Raw genomic sequence first — 15556 nt, forward strand, 5'->3', positions numbered from 1 at the left:
TAGGCACAGTATCTTTACTCTGGTGTACGTGATTAAAAAAGTGTCAAGCCCTTTCGGAAACAAGTTTTTTTTTGGTAAATTTTTATCATTCTCTGGTATCATTACGAGTATCGTTATTCTTTACTTTATATTACCAGTATTGCTATTCTTCCTTTCAATTTTAGTTTCTCCAAAGGCATTTTTTCTTATGTAATTTCTCGTTTGTGTACGAAAAGTTGTTTTATCGATTTGGCTTACCTCGTTCTCAACAATGGTAGTGGTCTGTTTGTTAAACTTTGTGGTTAACTAACACTGTTTTCAAACTGATAGCCATTATGTACAATGAAGACTTAGAAAATTCTTACAAGCTGTTAAGTTTTTAGAGTGGTAACGCTCTAACTCTCGGTGTAAACTTATAAGTATCTTAAAAATGTATAGATGACTTAGAAATGGGTAATAGGAATTGTTTTTTTCATTTGTTTGTTATTAACTATTTTTGTCTTACTAATGTTCTGTGTGGTGAGTACATTAAAGAAATGTGTTAAGGCATATATTTATTATTTTGCTCTTAAAACCTTCAAATCTTTTTAAGTAGTTGTTGTTTTTCTCAAAATAATTGATGAAGATAATTTACTTTTTTCAGCATCAGCAACTCAGAAAGCAGAACTGGAATGTGAGTTTCCTCCTAAAATGGAGGAAGACCTTACACATGTTAGAAGGAAACGCTTGACAACGGAATCAGGACTTGTTTGTTTAGAAGATTATCCGTACACGGTCTCTATAAGGTACCACTTATTAAAACGTATGAAGTACCCTTTAATTAGATTTTTTCAAATAGTTTGCCGCTTTTAGAAAGTCTTCTTAACTAGAATGTAAATACCATTTTTTGGTTTTTGTCTATTTAGATTGCATGGAAAGCATTGGTGTGGGGGTGCCATAGTAGGTCCACAATGGATATTGACTGCAGCACAATGTTTTGACTAGTAAGATCTATTTAAAATTTACAATAAGCTATAAAAAAAGAATGATAATAAAAATCATTTGCCAGACCAATTAGATATACGGTAATAAAAGAGTGTTTTTTACAGCGTAACAAAAGAAGAAGTTACAGTTCGAATGGGCTCAGTATTTAGAGACTTTGGAGGAAGAATACTATCTGTCATTGATATCCAACGACATCCCAGTTATAGAACAGATCAGTACTATCCTGAGCACAATCTTGCGTTAATAAAGGTAAAAAATTCTATAAAATGATTTCGTATCAAAAAATATTTGAACCCTTGAAAAGTAAAAGTAGAAGATATAATCTTCTATTTGACCTGTTACTTTTCACATGATTGATAATTTGTTTTAATGATTCTTAAAGTTAACATTTCTTCTAGGTCAATATCCTAATAGTGCCCAATACTCGCGTACAAGCAGTAGCATTAGCACAGAACAATGTTAACTTGCCGCCTGTATTTGGAGAAATAGTCGTTACAGGTTATGGATCTGTGGTAAGATTTCATGAACAAACTTAATATCCTTACTATCCATGCTAATATTGTAAGTGCGACAGTAAATCTGTCTGTCAGTTACCTTTTGACGGTTAAAACGGTGCACCGGTTTAGATGAAATTTGGTATAAAGATAAATTGGACTCTACTTAAGCTACTTTTTGTCCCGGAAAAATCTGTGGTTCTCGTGGGAGAAGTTAAAAAGAATTTCAAACAAACACGGGAGTTACTACCTATTTTATTACTTCAACCTATTTTAATTTCAGTTTATGCGTTTCTATTTCAGGTGTCAGGTCAAATTCGTGATGGCGTTAATCAAGAGTTACGTCGGATGATCGCAAAAGTTGTTCCCAAAGCACAATGCAGAGTTGTTTATGGCAATGATTATTATCTTCAGCAAGACCACATGTGCTTACAGAGCACTGTGAAAGGAGTTGCTTTGTGTGCTGTAAGAATTATATTTAACCACTTTATACTTAGGACTAGCTGACGCCGCGCGGTTTCACCCTCGTGGTTCCTGTTCCTGTAGGAATACGGGGATAGCCTTCCTCGATAAATGGGCTATCACTGAAAGAATTTTTCAAATCGGAGCAGTAGTTCCTGAGATTCATCATCTAGCCTCTAGCTTTTCACCGTTTGAGACACGTGATAATATTTAATTTCTCAAAATGCACACAAGTTGGATGTGCGAGCCTCGGACCGGATTCATCATCATCATCATATCAGCCAATGGACGTCCACTGCAGGACATAGGCCTTTTGTAAGGACTTCCAAACATCACGATACTGAGCCACCTGCATCCAGCGAATCCCTGCGACTCGCTTGATGTCGTCAGTCCACCTGGTGGGGGGTCGGCCAACACTGCGCTTACTAGTGCGGGGTCGCCATTCCAGCACTTTGGGACCCCAACGTCCATCGGCTCTTCGAACTATGTGCCCCGCCCATTGCCACCTCACCTGCTCGTGGTGCACCCTGCAGATGGACCGACGAGGCTCTGGCGACCGACGAATGGCGGTATATCCATTCCCACAGGCTAGATTACGAAATGCCTCAGGCCGGTGTCGGGCAGCAGCGACACCGGCGCGAGTAATCTAGCACTGCGCTGACCAACCCGCATGCCCAGCGTGGCCAGTATCGGGCAAAACTTTATATGGACAGAACAAACACAACACAGCCCCTAGTCCCCGGCAGCCCCGCTATCCCTGGCTCTGGCAGCGGTTACGGTAACGGCGGGGCAAGGGGTGTTAAGAATCTCCGGCAGAGATTCCGCTGCCAACCCCGACGACTAGACCTGGCAACATACAACGCACGCACTTTGAGGTCCGACGAAAAGGTGATCGAGCTGGAAGAAGTTATGAGCAAGTTGCACTGGGATGTCATAGGATTGTCTGAAGTCCGAAGAGAGGGGGAGGGCTCGATAATCCTTGAATCCGGCAACATGCTCTACTACCGGGAGGGCGACCAACAGTCCCAGGGTGGTGTCGGATTTATCGTTCACAAGTCCCTCGTGAACAATGTTGTAAAAGTCGAGAGTGTGTCGAGCAGGGTAGCGTTCCTGGTCCTCCGAATTACCAAACGGTATTCGTTGAAGGTTATACAGGTTTACGCACCGACCTCGACACATCCCGACGAGGAGGTAGAGGTATTGTATGAGGATATTTCTAAAGCCATACATGCCTCAAACTCTTATTACAATGTTGTGATGGGGGATTTTAACGCAAAGCTGGGCGAACGTAGCGGTTCAGAGTTGAAAGTGGGACGATTTGGATATGGTCAACGGAACGACAGGGGCCAAATGTTGGCTGACTTCATGGAGAAGGAGGGCCTCTTTATGATGAACTCCTTCTTCAAGAAGCCACCACACAGGAAATGGACCTGGATGAGCCCCGATGGTTCCACGAAAAATGAGATTGACTTCATCTTGTCTACCAAACGGCAAATATTCAACGATGTTTCTGTGATCCATAGGGTGAAAACCGGTAGCGATCACCGAATGGTTAGAGGCACGTTGAATATCAACGTTCAGCTGGAACGGTATCGACTGGTGAAGTCTACGCTCCGACCTACTCGTGCCCATATCCAAAACCCCGAGTCCTTTCAACTAGAACTGCAGAACCGCTTTGATTGCCTAGCAAATTGCGAAACTGTGGACGATCTAAACAACAGGTTCGTGGAAACTGTCCATTCCGTTGGGTCTAAGTTCTATAAGACCCACCGTACGAAAAGAACCAAAAAGTTCTCAGACCATACACTTAAACTCATGGAAGAGAGGCAAGAAATGAGATTGCAGTCTTCAGCAGATGCGTCAAAATACCGACAAATCAGTAGACAGATCTCTAAGTCGCAAACCAGCGACTTGCGAAACTTCAATACCGAGCGTATTAAAAATGCGATTGAAAACAATCGCGGCTCGAAAGTTTTCGCCAGAGATCTGTCTATTGGACAGAGGCAGCTGACGCGTTTGAAGACCGAGCACGGTAATCTGATTTCTTCCAAGCCCGAGTTATTAAGTGAGGTCGAGAAGTTCTATGGACAGCTATATACGACTACTCAGCAGCCTGTTGACAACTTGGCTAAAGACCCCAGAGCCAAGTTGACCCGACACTATACCGAAGATATCCCGGACGTCAGCCTATACGAGATTAGTGTGGCTCTCAAACACCTGAAGAACAATAAGGCGCCAGGTGAGGACGGAATCACAGCAGAACTCCTGAAAGCGGGTGGAAAACCGATACTTAAAGTCCTTCAGCGATTGTTCAATTCCGTCATTCACGAGGGCACGACGCCTGAGGCGTGGCATAGGAGCGTGGTGGTTCTGTTCTTCAAAAAAGGTGATAACACCTTGCTGAAGAATTACAGACCCATCTCGCTGCTAAGCCATGTTTACAAATTGTTCTCGAGAGTCATTATGAATCGTCTCGCTAATAGGTTTGACGACTTCCAGCCTCCCGAACAAGCCGGTTTCCGAAAAGGCTTTAGTACCATAGACCACATCCATACGCTGCGGCAGGTTATACAGAAGACTCACGAGTATAACCAGCCACTATGCTTAGCGTTTGTGGACTATGAAAAAGCCTTCGATTCGGTGGAAACCTGGGCTGTGCTAAGGTCATTGCAGAGATGCCGAATTGATTACAGGTATATCCAAGCGTTGAAGTGCTTGTACGAAAACGCCACAATGTCAGTCCGTATTCAGGATCAGACTACGAGGCCAATCCAGTTGCAGCGAGGAGTGCGTCAGGGAGATGTGATCTCTCCGAAGCTATTTACCGCCGCACTGGAAGACGTCTTTAAGCTTCTGGACTGGGGCGGACTTGGCATCAACATCAATGGCGAGTACATCACTCAACTGCGGTTCGCGGATGATGTAGTCATCATGGCACAGACTCTGGATGACCTTAGTACCATGCTCAATGACCTCAGCAGCGTTTCTCAACAGGTGGGCCTGAAAATGAACATGGGCAAAACAAAAATAATGTGTAATGCTCATGTATCGCTCCACCCAGTTATAGTTGAGAACGCTGCACTCGAAATTGTAGACGAATACGTATACCTAGGACATATGATCCAGTTAGGTAGGTCCAATTTCGAGAAAGAGGTGAACCGTCGAATCCAACTCGGCTGGGCTGCATTCGGGACCGGATTCGAACCCCCGGAATCGGAGGCAGAGGTCATATCCACTGGGCTATCACGGCTAACTGTTTTTGAGATTAGCGCGTTCAAACAAACAAACTCTTCAGTTTTATAATATTAGTGTAGATTTTGTCTACTAACTATAAAATTACAGTTTTATATAGAAAAATCTTTATAGTTTGAAGAGCCGATAGACATTGGGTTCCCAAGGTGCTGGATCGGCGACCCCACGCCGGAAAGCACAGTGTTGGGCGACTAGATAGTTGGATGATGATATAATAATCATAATCATCCTACCAGCCGATGGACGTACACTGCAGGACATAGGCCTTTTCTAGGGACTTCCGACGAATGGCAGTATATCCATTCCCACAGGCTAGATTAAGAAATGGCTTAGGCTGGTGTCGAGCATCAGTGATTTCGGCGAGAATAATCTAGCTATGCGCTAACGAACCCGAATAGCCAGCATGGTCAGTACTAGGCAACACTTTGTATGGAAGGAAGTCTCTACAAAAGGCCTATATGCTATAATACGAATAATACTTACTATTTCAAATTTGTTGCAGGGGGATACAGGAGACCCCGCAGTTCACTTCAGCGGTATGAATCGTGCTGGAACTCTGTATGGTATTGCTTTATTTTCGGGAACTGAAGAATGTGCGTATAAATCCAAACCAGGAGTATATGCGAAGGTATTATGGTCCTTAGTAATATACGCCAAACTTTGAGTCCATTTTTAAATAATGCGATTTGCTGCTCAGTGTATCAACATATACCAGAGGGGTTACAACAGCTGCACATTTGGGTGTTTTACAACGTCAGAATGGACTAAAAGTTTGGTTATACACCAAACTATACTTTTATAACATGAGTTGATAAGTACTGACATCGGTATCCAAAGTTAAAAATTGAATTGAAATTAGCTTTATACTAATAATGTAAAAAAAAATTACCTACATTGATCTCTATCTTTGACAATGGTACCTACTCCAGAGAGCATAGGTATTATCAAACAATGCTATTTGTTTTACTAAATGTATCTATATATTAATTATTATCGATATATTTCGGACCTCTAATCCATGTACTAAACGAAATTAATATTGTTCATAAGACCTTATATTATATATCTGCCAAGAAGGATTGTGTAATATACTTAGTTTTAGCTCTTTAGATTTTTAACTTATATTTATAAGAATATGTTTTGCAGGTTTCTTACAATCGAGCCTGGATAGACAAAGTGCTGAATGAAACGGATCGCAATGAAAGTATTGATAGTAGTGAAAATGCTATTCCAATTGATATGGCTTTAAAATAATTAATTAATTTCTATTTTAATCTAACTACTAATATATTATAAAATAATGTTTTATTGTATTATTTTATATTTATTTTTTGGATAAATATTATTCAGGTTCTTGGAAATCAGGTTCCTTGGTTTTGGCTTTTGTTATAATTTTTAAAATTTGTTCTTCAGTCTTTCCTTTCGTTTCTGGAATGTATATTGATGTGAATATGGCACCAGCAAGATTTACTATGCCATAAAACATAAACGCAGAATATTGGCCAAGGTTGTTTGATAATAATGCATGTATGTTGTACAACAAAAAAGTTAGCAACCAAGCGTAGGTCACTACAATACCCATAAGTTTTGCACGGATCTGAAAAAAGAAGTGTTATTATCTAAATAAATGTTCAATCCATGGCCACATTATTCACATAGTACGACGACAACGACTATGGATAAGACAGGTCATATAATTAAAAAAAAATATTAAACAATTAATCAAATATGCATAAATCCTACTAACATTATGATCGCGAAAGTTTGTATGGATGTATTTTTGTTTGGATGTTTATTACTCTTTAACGCCGCTACTATTAAAGCGATTTGGCTGAAATTTGGAATGAAAATATATTTTACTCTTCATTCAATCAACACATAGACTTTTCATCCCGGAAAATTCATGATTCCCGCGGGATTTGTGAAAAACTGAGTTCCAGTTAAACAATATGAGTGAAATACATACCTGGAAACTAAACATCTCTGTCATGATGATATATGATAGCGGCATAACTCCACCACTGTACATGAAAACGCATAACATCATGACAACCACAGGAAGCCAAACTGGTACAGAGTTTTCCTTTATTTGTATTAACATCATTATTCCTATGCAAAACATGGTGCAAGAGCTGACTAAGAATGCCATAATCAGAAGTGGCTGAAATAAATTATTCATTACGATCTACTGATTAGCAAAAAGTTTACTACTAAAGCAGTCACACTCACCTTTCTACCAATTCTCTCAACGCAAGTAGCTACCATAAGAGAACCTATTATCATCACTATGGGAAAACTCAATGCTTGTATTTTTGGTCGTATGTTAAATTCTACTCCTGTAGAACTTAATATTGTTGAAGCATATGTAACTATAATAAGGGCGCCGTTTAATTCAAAGAAGGTAAAAGTAAACATTGAGATAGTAAACGCTTTTCGCCAGGATCTACGTCGCACTGAAAATAAGTAACAATTTAACTTTTTTCTTAGCAATCAATAAAGAAAAAAGTATGCTATACTTGTTAACACTCACATATGTTTATTAAACTTATCTTTGGTAACGATCTGTGATAATCTTCTTCCTTTTTCATACCGTCTACAATATTTTGGACGACTTTTTGATCTTTATTCAGGCCTCTTAAGAGAGCAACCGCTTTTACTGCTTCCTTCAAAAATATATACTTTTGCTGTATTTCGGACATATTTATAGATTATTATCATTTTATGAGTGATGAAAAACCATCCTATGAAATTAAAAAGAGACTTACATCAATTTTGCCCTGTTTAACTAGATAAGCAGGCGATTCAGGAGCCTTTAACATCAATACAATCGTCACAATCGGAAAGATCAATATGATACAGTTTACAGTAAAATAATCTAGATATGCTCCAATTATATATACAAACAATACACCGAGAGTTTGAAATAAAGTGGGCAAGGTTCCTAAAACTCCTCTTATATTATCTTGGCTTATTTCCTTTACATATATAGGTATAATGTTAAAACATCCGCCAGATGCTAAACCTGCAATAACTCTAGCTATGATTAGAGTCGTTGTTGAAGAATACGATAATCTGATAATCCAGGATATCTGAAAAACATTGAAATACATTTTTCAATTATTCATTAAACTCAAGATGGATTTTAGGAGCAAATTGTCTAATACTCACCGCTTGAGGAAGTGCTAGTAATATAACCCCTAACCGTCTTCCATAAACATCAGCAATGTATGCATAAATTGGCACTCCAAATATTGCAGCGAAACTCATTGAACTAACAATCCAGTTAAGTAACTCATTAGAGACTGGGTATCCAGTGGGAGAGGCCTCAGATTGTAGATATTTCGCTATAGGAGAGATCCAAGCATTTTCTATACCCTGGACCAAAAGTGTTATGTTTGCTAAAAACAGGAACTAAAATTATAAATTGAAAGAAAGTCCAATTTTACTTATTTGAATTGGTTTTAGGTAAAAAATAACTATTACTTTGTTCCCTTTTATCTCTTCCTTCGCTTTTAATTTCAAAGAAACGTAGGTATGCCAATAGTGATAGCATATCTGAGTAAAGTGTGACTTGCTTTCCTAAATCATTGTTCACACTATGATTAATTTTGGTAAGTTCTTGTCCACATGCCACAAGTTCACTGAATTATAGTGTATCGTATCTTTTAGTGAGACAGAGTACCGTATTTTGGATTTCTCCTTTATTTGTTATCCAACGTTTCTGGACCCAATTTTAACGTTGACCAAACCGCATGTTTTTGGTAGTTTACAGTAAATGTAAAAAAATCATACCAAATAACGTGAAAATCCATTGTAAGTAAGTATGTCCTTTCCTATGGTCTTCTGACTCCATAACATCTAAAATGGTTAATTTAATCTTTGAATTCAAGTACATAGATTTTATTATTTAATATTATAATGGTATCTTACGTGTAATGTAAAATATTATTTAACGATCTAGTTTACTAGTCTTCAAGTTTATTGTTCAATGTTTTATCTTTAGTTTATGTCTTTATTGCTTACAAATCTACTTTTGTAATCATCTCAGTAATACAGAGTGATATTATATATTTTTCATTCACTTATAATATCGTAAATATCATAATTTAAAGCATAGTTAAATATTTTTTTAATAGTTAAAGAGTAAATTTACATACTATTGCTAACCTATTTTAACGGCCTCCTGTAGGACCGGGCTTCCCTCATAGTAGAGGGATAAGTAGCTTAAACCTACCATGATGCTCCGATGATGCGAGTAGGAGAAACAGGTAGCTATTACATACGAGTAGATAATCCAGACCATAATTAGAACTTCTTTTTTGTTTCCAGCATTACCGCCTTTTTGCCACCTTTTTACTCTGGCATTACTCAAGTGTTTTGCAAATAAATAACTTGCTTTTAACAGACTACCGATTTATTGAAAACTTTTTTTCAAGTAGTATTGGAACAATTTGGATTCTTTTCACGTGCAACGCGGACATCTGATAATGCATTTAGTTTGCGAAAACTTTCAAAAACACCATCTGTTTTATCACTGTTAATGATGATTTAAGACTAGATAATAGTATCACTATGTTTACAAGACTTTATTGCTTACATAATAATACGAGAATGTTTCAGTTGACTTTTGTAGCGCTTCTACCTAGATTATGTACTTAGTTTGTGTAAAGGACGTATGGAGAACGGTTTTGACTTGGTCAGTCCAAGACAATAGTTTCATATGAGTAAATATCCTCATAAATAATCCAAGATCCAAGTTACGGCTAGATGTAATTCAGGCAGTTATCATCAGTAGAGCTTATCTGGAGAAACAGGTGCTCCCATTTTTTATTTTGCCAGCAATGCTGTTCACCGCTGTGAACGAAATGGTTGCATGAAATTACAATCAGACTTTAATTATTGTTTTAATTTATAATTGTATTTTTGTGTGCAATAAAGTATTTCTTCTTCTTCTTCTTCTCAATTTGAAGTGCATACTTAGGTAGTTATTCAGGGCGTCCTCCTTACATGACCTATAAAGTTTTTAGTAATTCTTTGTTATAGACATTGGTCACGATATTGATTATAGTCAATGTTAACCACTTAACAACAGTCAATATTAAAAAAACTCAAGAATGATTATGACAATTTACTCAGACGTTTAAGAAAATCCTCTCAAAAGTGTCATGAAAGTTGTTTGATTTACCTTTCAAGTTACAAATTTTGTTATTGTGTTATTTACGAACATATTCTATAATTATGCGTTATATGAGACTAAAACAACTTTTAAAACCATAAATAACTATTGTTACCATATGTAATGGCTTGGATATGGCTACTCTCCTACTTTGTTAGTGTCGGTAAGTTGAGTAACAATTTAATATATCTCTATCAGCACTCAGCAGTATTCCAAGGAGCCTAGATGAGTTTCGTTTTTTCCACCAAATGCCCAAAAACATGTTTGTAACACATTCGTTTTGGCAATTTTTTAAGCTAATTTTCCCCGGGCGCGATAATACTCTAAGTCAGAAGCAAAGAGGAAATTAACTTCCTATCAGTGCGGCTATATATTGAAAGGCTAGGCCTTAGTCATAGGTAACCAAAGGCCTTAATAACTACGCGAAAACTTGTTATATTATTGAAAAAGTTTTACGTATGCTATAGTAAACATAATATGTAGATTGTAGGTATCTTCTTATAGTTCTTCCTTCGCCCAAAGATCCATTGTCTGGTTTTGAGAAAAAAAATAAAAAAAAATACAAGGGATTTATATGGTGGAACTTAAAATCTTATATTTGAAGTAGGCCCAATTGCATTTTACAAACACTTTTGAAACGTCTAAGATCAACGAATAAGATCGCTAATGAATTTGTTTATCTTTTAGTGATGATATTAAAATGGAACGACGCCTTCAACTTGGCGACCTTTTCGGATTTTGTAATGAATTTTAGAGCACTGGTAGACGAAATGACGAAGTTCTTCGAGCCGTGCGGATTCCCCATTGAACTCGTCAATAGAATCTGTATGGAGAAGTTACTGAGGATTGAACGTTACCCAGTGGTCGAGAGTCCGAGTTGTTTGTTATACTCGTAGACAATGATGTTAGAAGAAAAAAGAGGTATAGCTTCAAGGAGGCAAGTTCGTTAATGACACTCCCATGATATGCGGGCGACGGGAGGGGAAGCCTGCGCGGGTATGAAGTCGTACGCGAGGGAGAGAGGGTAGGATTGCGCGTGTATGAAGTCGCGCAGGGCATCGCTACCCCCCTCCCGGTCCCGCGGACCATCGGGAGTGTTATGAACGAATTAACCAAGTTATAGATACTTAGGTTATTTTTTTTTTGATATTGATGCCTCAAAGCCGATTTCGGCTACAGCGACGCTTCAGACTCCTCAAATCAGGGTAAGGAACTCGGATGTATAGTTCTCTGGTGTGCTTTCCAGTGACTAATGTACCCTATTTTGGCCTTAAAAGTGCGACTACATAGGGCACAGGTTAGCACACCATCACAGTAATTGTATGGAATTGCGGCAGGTGGACGAAGCTTAAGATCATCTCGCTGCCGATCTAAGTCGGACCGGACCGCAAGTGGCACGTTAAAACTATGCTAATTAGCAAACCTGAACTTAGTCGCCGCACTGTCATCGCGCTGTTGACAACGCTGCTGAAATATTTTTTGCGTGCCAGTTGTAAATATCAAATGTGGTTTATGTAACGTATCTACCTCTTTTTTTCTTCTAACATCATTGCCCGTAGACATAACTATTTTAGTTCGTGTAATTTTTTTTTCTTTGATGTATTATTAAACTTTCGTTCAACGGCCCTATGGCCCTATTAATTTTTTATAAATTACTGACCAGTGTGTACTTAATTATATATTTTCAGCCTTTTTTATGACTTTCTACCTCTCAGAGAGGGTTTAAGAGCTGACCTTAATAAAGCACGTACACTAACCTTCGGTTAACTTAGCTTGGATTCTTTAGAACACACAATATCACAGTTTAAAAATTTCACAACAACACTTTAAACTTTTGAAAAAAGTTCGCAGACCATTTCAGAACATATAATGGCTATTTTATGGACGTTTGTAACTCACTCAAAGCTCAACAGCTGAACGAATCTGAATGAAAAATGGAACAGATACTTATAGATTATATATGTAGACTTTTTATTTTGATAATTCCACACAAAATGAATCTTACACAGACGTGTAATAGCGGGGCACAGCTTCTAGGTAATAAAAAAAAGTAAAAACAAAAAATGTTTTAAAATTTATTTTATTTTTATGGTTCGTTTAAACGTATACAAAGAGTATTATGTATTTACGCATCAAGTTTTGTTATTATTATAACCTATATTATGAGAAAATCCACTGAAATGTCTTATTAAATACATTAGCTATCAAATTATAGCAAATAATATTGCTGCACAATTTAAAAAACAACTGGCATAAGTGTTAACTACGGCTTGAAAGTTTGTATACAATTTTTTTTTTTTAAAATACGACTCATAACAATATTTTATCTGGGGTCGTTCATAACACCGTGTTAATAAGTCAAGTTAAAAGTATAACTAGAAATACCTGTAGGCAAAGCCCAAAAGTAAGTATGAAACAAGTGGATACGTAAATATTTTTTGTCTTTAGACGAAATGAACCACTAACTTTTATTTACACGTTCCTAACTATTTTAGACAATAAATAGAAATAAATAAACAGTCAAAACTTAGGTTGGTACCTAACTAAACCTAATCGTAAATTAAATTTTCATAAATGCAAGGGCGGACTAAAATAATTAATTTCTAAATCGCGTATCAACATTTTCGATATGACATCAACTTTTCGCGTCACAAATTATAAATGTATTGAGTGACAAAAGAAATGATTTAACTTCTAAACTACATTAGTGGGAATAGGTATTATTTGTTGAACGAGTAATATGCTAGTTATTAATCTATTATTAGTTCTCTTAACTTTACTATACGAAACAACTAAAACTCTCCCAAAAAGGTGGCAAAACCCGATTAACTGTTTGCAATACGACCGTTGCGATGTTTGTCATTCCATGTAATTCAAGTTTGTAACCAACCATCGAAGAATGGGGAAATATCCCATTTTAATTAATTTCTTTTCTGGTAAATATGTTTTATCTGGAAAGGCAGCGTATCGCTTTTTGCTGCCACCATAGACTTTATAAATTAGGCAGACGGTACCTCACTGTCAAACAATCAGATATAGCAAATCTATCTAAATTTGCATCTTTGTGCTTGTCGGCATATTATGAAGCGTCACTTTTTATTCAGGAGGATTTAGTTCAGGAGATGGTGTCTGGACTTTTTTTTTACATCTATGGTTGCCACCATGTCTTATTTTTCCGAGTGAAGATGACATTTATTTTTATTCTTAAATTTAAAAGTTTCTAAACAATCCATAAAAAATAGAAAAATAAATAAAGCATTGGAAAATTTTACTACTTCAATCAACCTACTCAATTCCTCACATATCTATTAATATCACTTTTCTTATTATCCGATTGAGACACCATTTCGTGACGTCATATTCGACGCCATCTTGAATTTGTACTTACAATTAAAACAAGTCACTGATATAAATCGAAAATGGAAGACGTTTTAGTGTTGGTCTCTACAATAAAGTTAGCCTATATTTTACTTAATGTTGGCACTAATTTATAGGACTCTACGTCCAAAATGCATCGATATGTGAAAGCGAAATACGTTGATATGACTTTAACTATTTAAAACTAGTTATATATGTTCTAAATCTATCGGTAAAGATAGTTCTTCGGCTCCTCGGCGATAGGTTCAGTGCATGTTCCCAGGTGTTTTAGTTGGACGAGACTCCTGAAAAAATGTATTAAGTATTTCTATCAATATACATAATTTATTATGAAACTAATACCAATCATCCTGATCGTATATATCAGTCTGATTTTGAAAAAGAGGTAGATAATTTTTAAACGTAATTACGAGTAATTTTTGAACTACCTTCTAACTTATAAAAAAAAAGGTAAAAGCAAAAAGTACGTGGATCCTATCTTAAGATTATTATACAAGATAATAAGAAGTAATAAATATGATTTGAAAAAATAAAAACTCAGATTAGGATCGGCCAACTTCTTTACTTATTAGATATTATAACAAAATCGCTTCCAGCGTTCGTACGCTTAGAACTTTTAAAATACGCAACGGATTTTAATGCGGTTTTCAAAGGCAGAGGGCCCTGTATCAAAATTAGTTGAGGGGCCTAATAGTCGGGCGGCAAATCCCGAAAAATCTCTTTAGCTTTGACTTACTCTACGTACATAAAGCATTTCTTTTTTACTTTTGTCATTTCTGTAGTTTTTTGTAAGTTTTCTCCCGGGAAGCATCACCCAGTTTAAGTAATATTGTAGATTACATTTTACAAATTCAGCTTTGGCACGTAAGCGGCCCCTTTTTTTCCGGGGGCCCTGTATCATTAATACGGCTGATACGGCGGTAGCTACGCCCCTTATAATCATTACACAAACAGGTATTCGTTTTAAAATCATACCTAAATACCTACTATGTTTCAAATTAGAACATACCTTGAACGACAGTTTTCCATTTCCAAGAAGCATTTGTTTGAGTAAGTCTTATCGTCCGTGCCGCACACAGGGTCGTACTCGGGCGGGCACACGCGCGCACAGCCCGAGTACTGGAAGCGTGCCAGGCAACGCTTCAGTGGCACCACGAATACGTGCTTCCTGCACAGTTTAATTGATTGTTGGGCAAATACAGATAAACCATACCATCAATAGATGGAGAGCCAGCGACAGTCACGCTATTACTATTTAAGATAAACTGAGACAGTGTCGATTACCCGTGCATAAGACGAAATTTTATAAACATTATTTCGTTGTGCAAGCCGTTAAGTTATGCTCTCCCTATGAACATACGGCAGTCAAAGTCTTGTGTGTGTTGTGAAAAGTATTGTGTAACACGCGGGGCTAAACCAATTATAAACTCGGTTTCTATTTAGGCGGTCCTCGCCTTCGGCTCGTGCTCTAAAAATACCTCGTTTAAAATGGGTTTTTTAGCCCCTTGTATAACAATCTACTATTTTCTTCCAGAAACATACTTTTATTAATTACCAATTATCAAACCAGATCCAACATCTTATTATCATCTCCGTGAACTTTCATACGGGGGTGTTCGTGAATATTCGATTAATTCGGAGTTCGAAAATTCCTCAATTTAGGTGGGTACTTTTGTCGCCGATTTTGAGGGTATTCGACAGACTGCCTCACCGCGCTCGGAGCTGTGAGCGCCCTGCCGTCGGTCGCCCGCCATTGTATTGTCCACCATTCGCCTATTCGCCGGACATTTTTTCGGTTCGTTGTTCGCTGCCCGTTAACTCGAAACGGGCG

At 37.5% G+C, this 15556-nt stretch overlaps 3 protein-coding genes across 3 annotated transcripts in view; 1 reads left to right on the forward strand and 2 right to left on the reverse strand.

The window, feature by feature from the left end:
* The first annotated feature begins 371 nt into the window (after positions 1-371).
* On the forward strand, positions 372-6425 carry LOC112043241 (trypsin 3A1-like). Its single transcript, XM_024078561.2, has 8 exons — positions 372-498; positions 623-764; positions 885-962; positions 1068-1212; positions 1362-1475; positions 1761-1922; positions 5674-5799; positions 6318-6425. Exons 1-8 carry the CDS (start codon positions 429-431, stop codon positions 6423-6425), a joined length of 945 nt encoding a protein of 314 aa, XP_023934329.2. The 5' UTR covers positions 372-428.
* An 88-nt stretch (positions 6426-6513) lies between these two features.
* LOC128198721 (facilitated trehalose transporter Tret1-like) lies at positions 6514-7804 on the reverse strand. The gene is made up of 4 exons (XM_052885394.1): positions 7702-7804; positions 7401-7624; positions 7138-7332; positions 6514-6768 (listed from the first exon to the last, which is right to left on the reverse strand). Exons 1-4 carry the CDS (start codon positions 7757-7759, stop codon positions 6514-6516), a joined length of 732 nt encoding a protein of 243 aa, XP_052741354.1. The 5' UTR covers positions 7760-7804.
* A 4605-nt stretch (positions 7805-12409) lies between these two features.
* Positions 12410-15556, reverse strand: part of LOC112043242 (agrin) — a 75260-nt gene continuing 72113 nt past the window's right edge. The window contains exons 11-12 of the mRNA XM_024078563.2: positions 14735-14893; positions 12410-14009 (exon numbers count right to left, since the gene is read on the reverse strand). Of these exons, the coding sequence (XP_023934331.1) occupies positions 13931-14009; positions 14735-14893 (238 nt within the window). The 3' untranslated portion in view covers positions 12410-13930. The remainder of the gene's footprint in view (positions 14010-14734; positions 14894-15556) is intronic.

The sequence above is a fragment of the Bicyclus anynana genome, chromosome 2, assembly GCF_947172395.1.
Source record: "Bicyclus anynana chromosome 2, ilBicAnyn1.1, whole genome shotgun sequence".
Lineage (NCBI taxonomy): Eukaryota > Metazoa > Arthropoda > Insecta > Lepidoptera > Nymphalidae > Bicyclus > Bicyclus anynana.

Excerpts from the sequence above, each read along its gene's own strand:
- LOC112043241 (XM_024078561.2), top strand. The coding sequence starts at position 429 with ATGGGTAATAGGAATTGTTTTTTTCATTTGTTTGTTATTAACTATTTT. Across the intron at positions 499-622 it reads TCTTACTAATGTTCTGTGTG|CATCAGCAACTCAGAAAGCA; the intron begins GTGAGTACATTA and ends TACTTTTTTCAG. Across the intron at positions 1,476-1,760 it reads TTACAGGTTATGGATCTGTG|GTGTCAGGTCAAATTCGTGA; the intron begins GTAAGATTTCAT and ends TTTCTATTTCAG.
- LOC128198721 (XM_052885394.1), bottom strand. The coding sequence starts at position 7,759 with ATGAAAAAGGAAGAAGATTATCACAGATCGTTACCAAAGATAAGTTTA. Across the intron at positions 7,625-7,701 it reads GATAAGTTTAATAAACATAT|TGCGACGTAGATCCTGGCGA; the intron begins GTGAGTGTTAAC and ends ACTTATTTTCAG. Across the intron at positions 6,769-7,137 it reads CAGAGATGTTTAGTTTCCAG|ATCCGTGCAAAACTTATGGG; the intron begins GTATGTATTTCA and ends TTCTTTTTTCAG.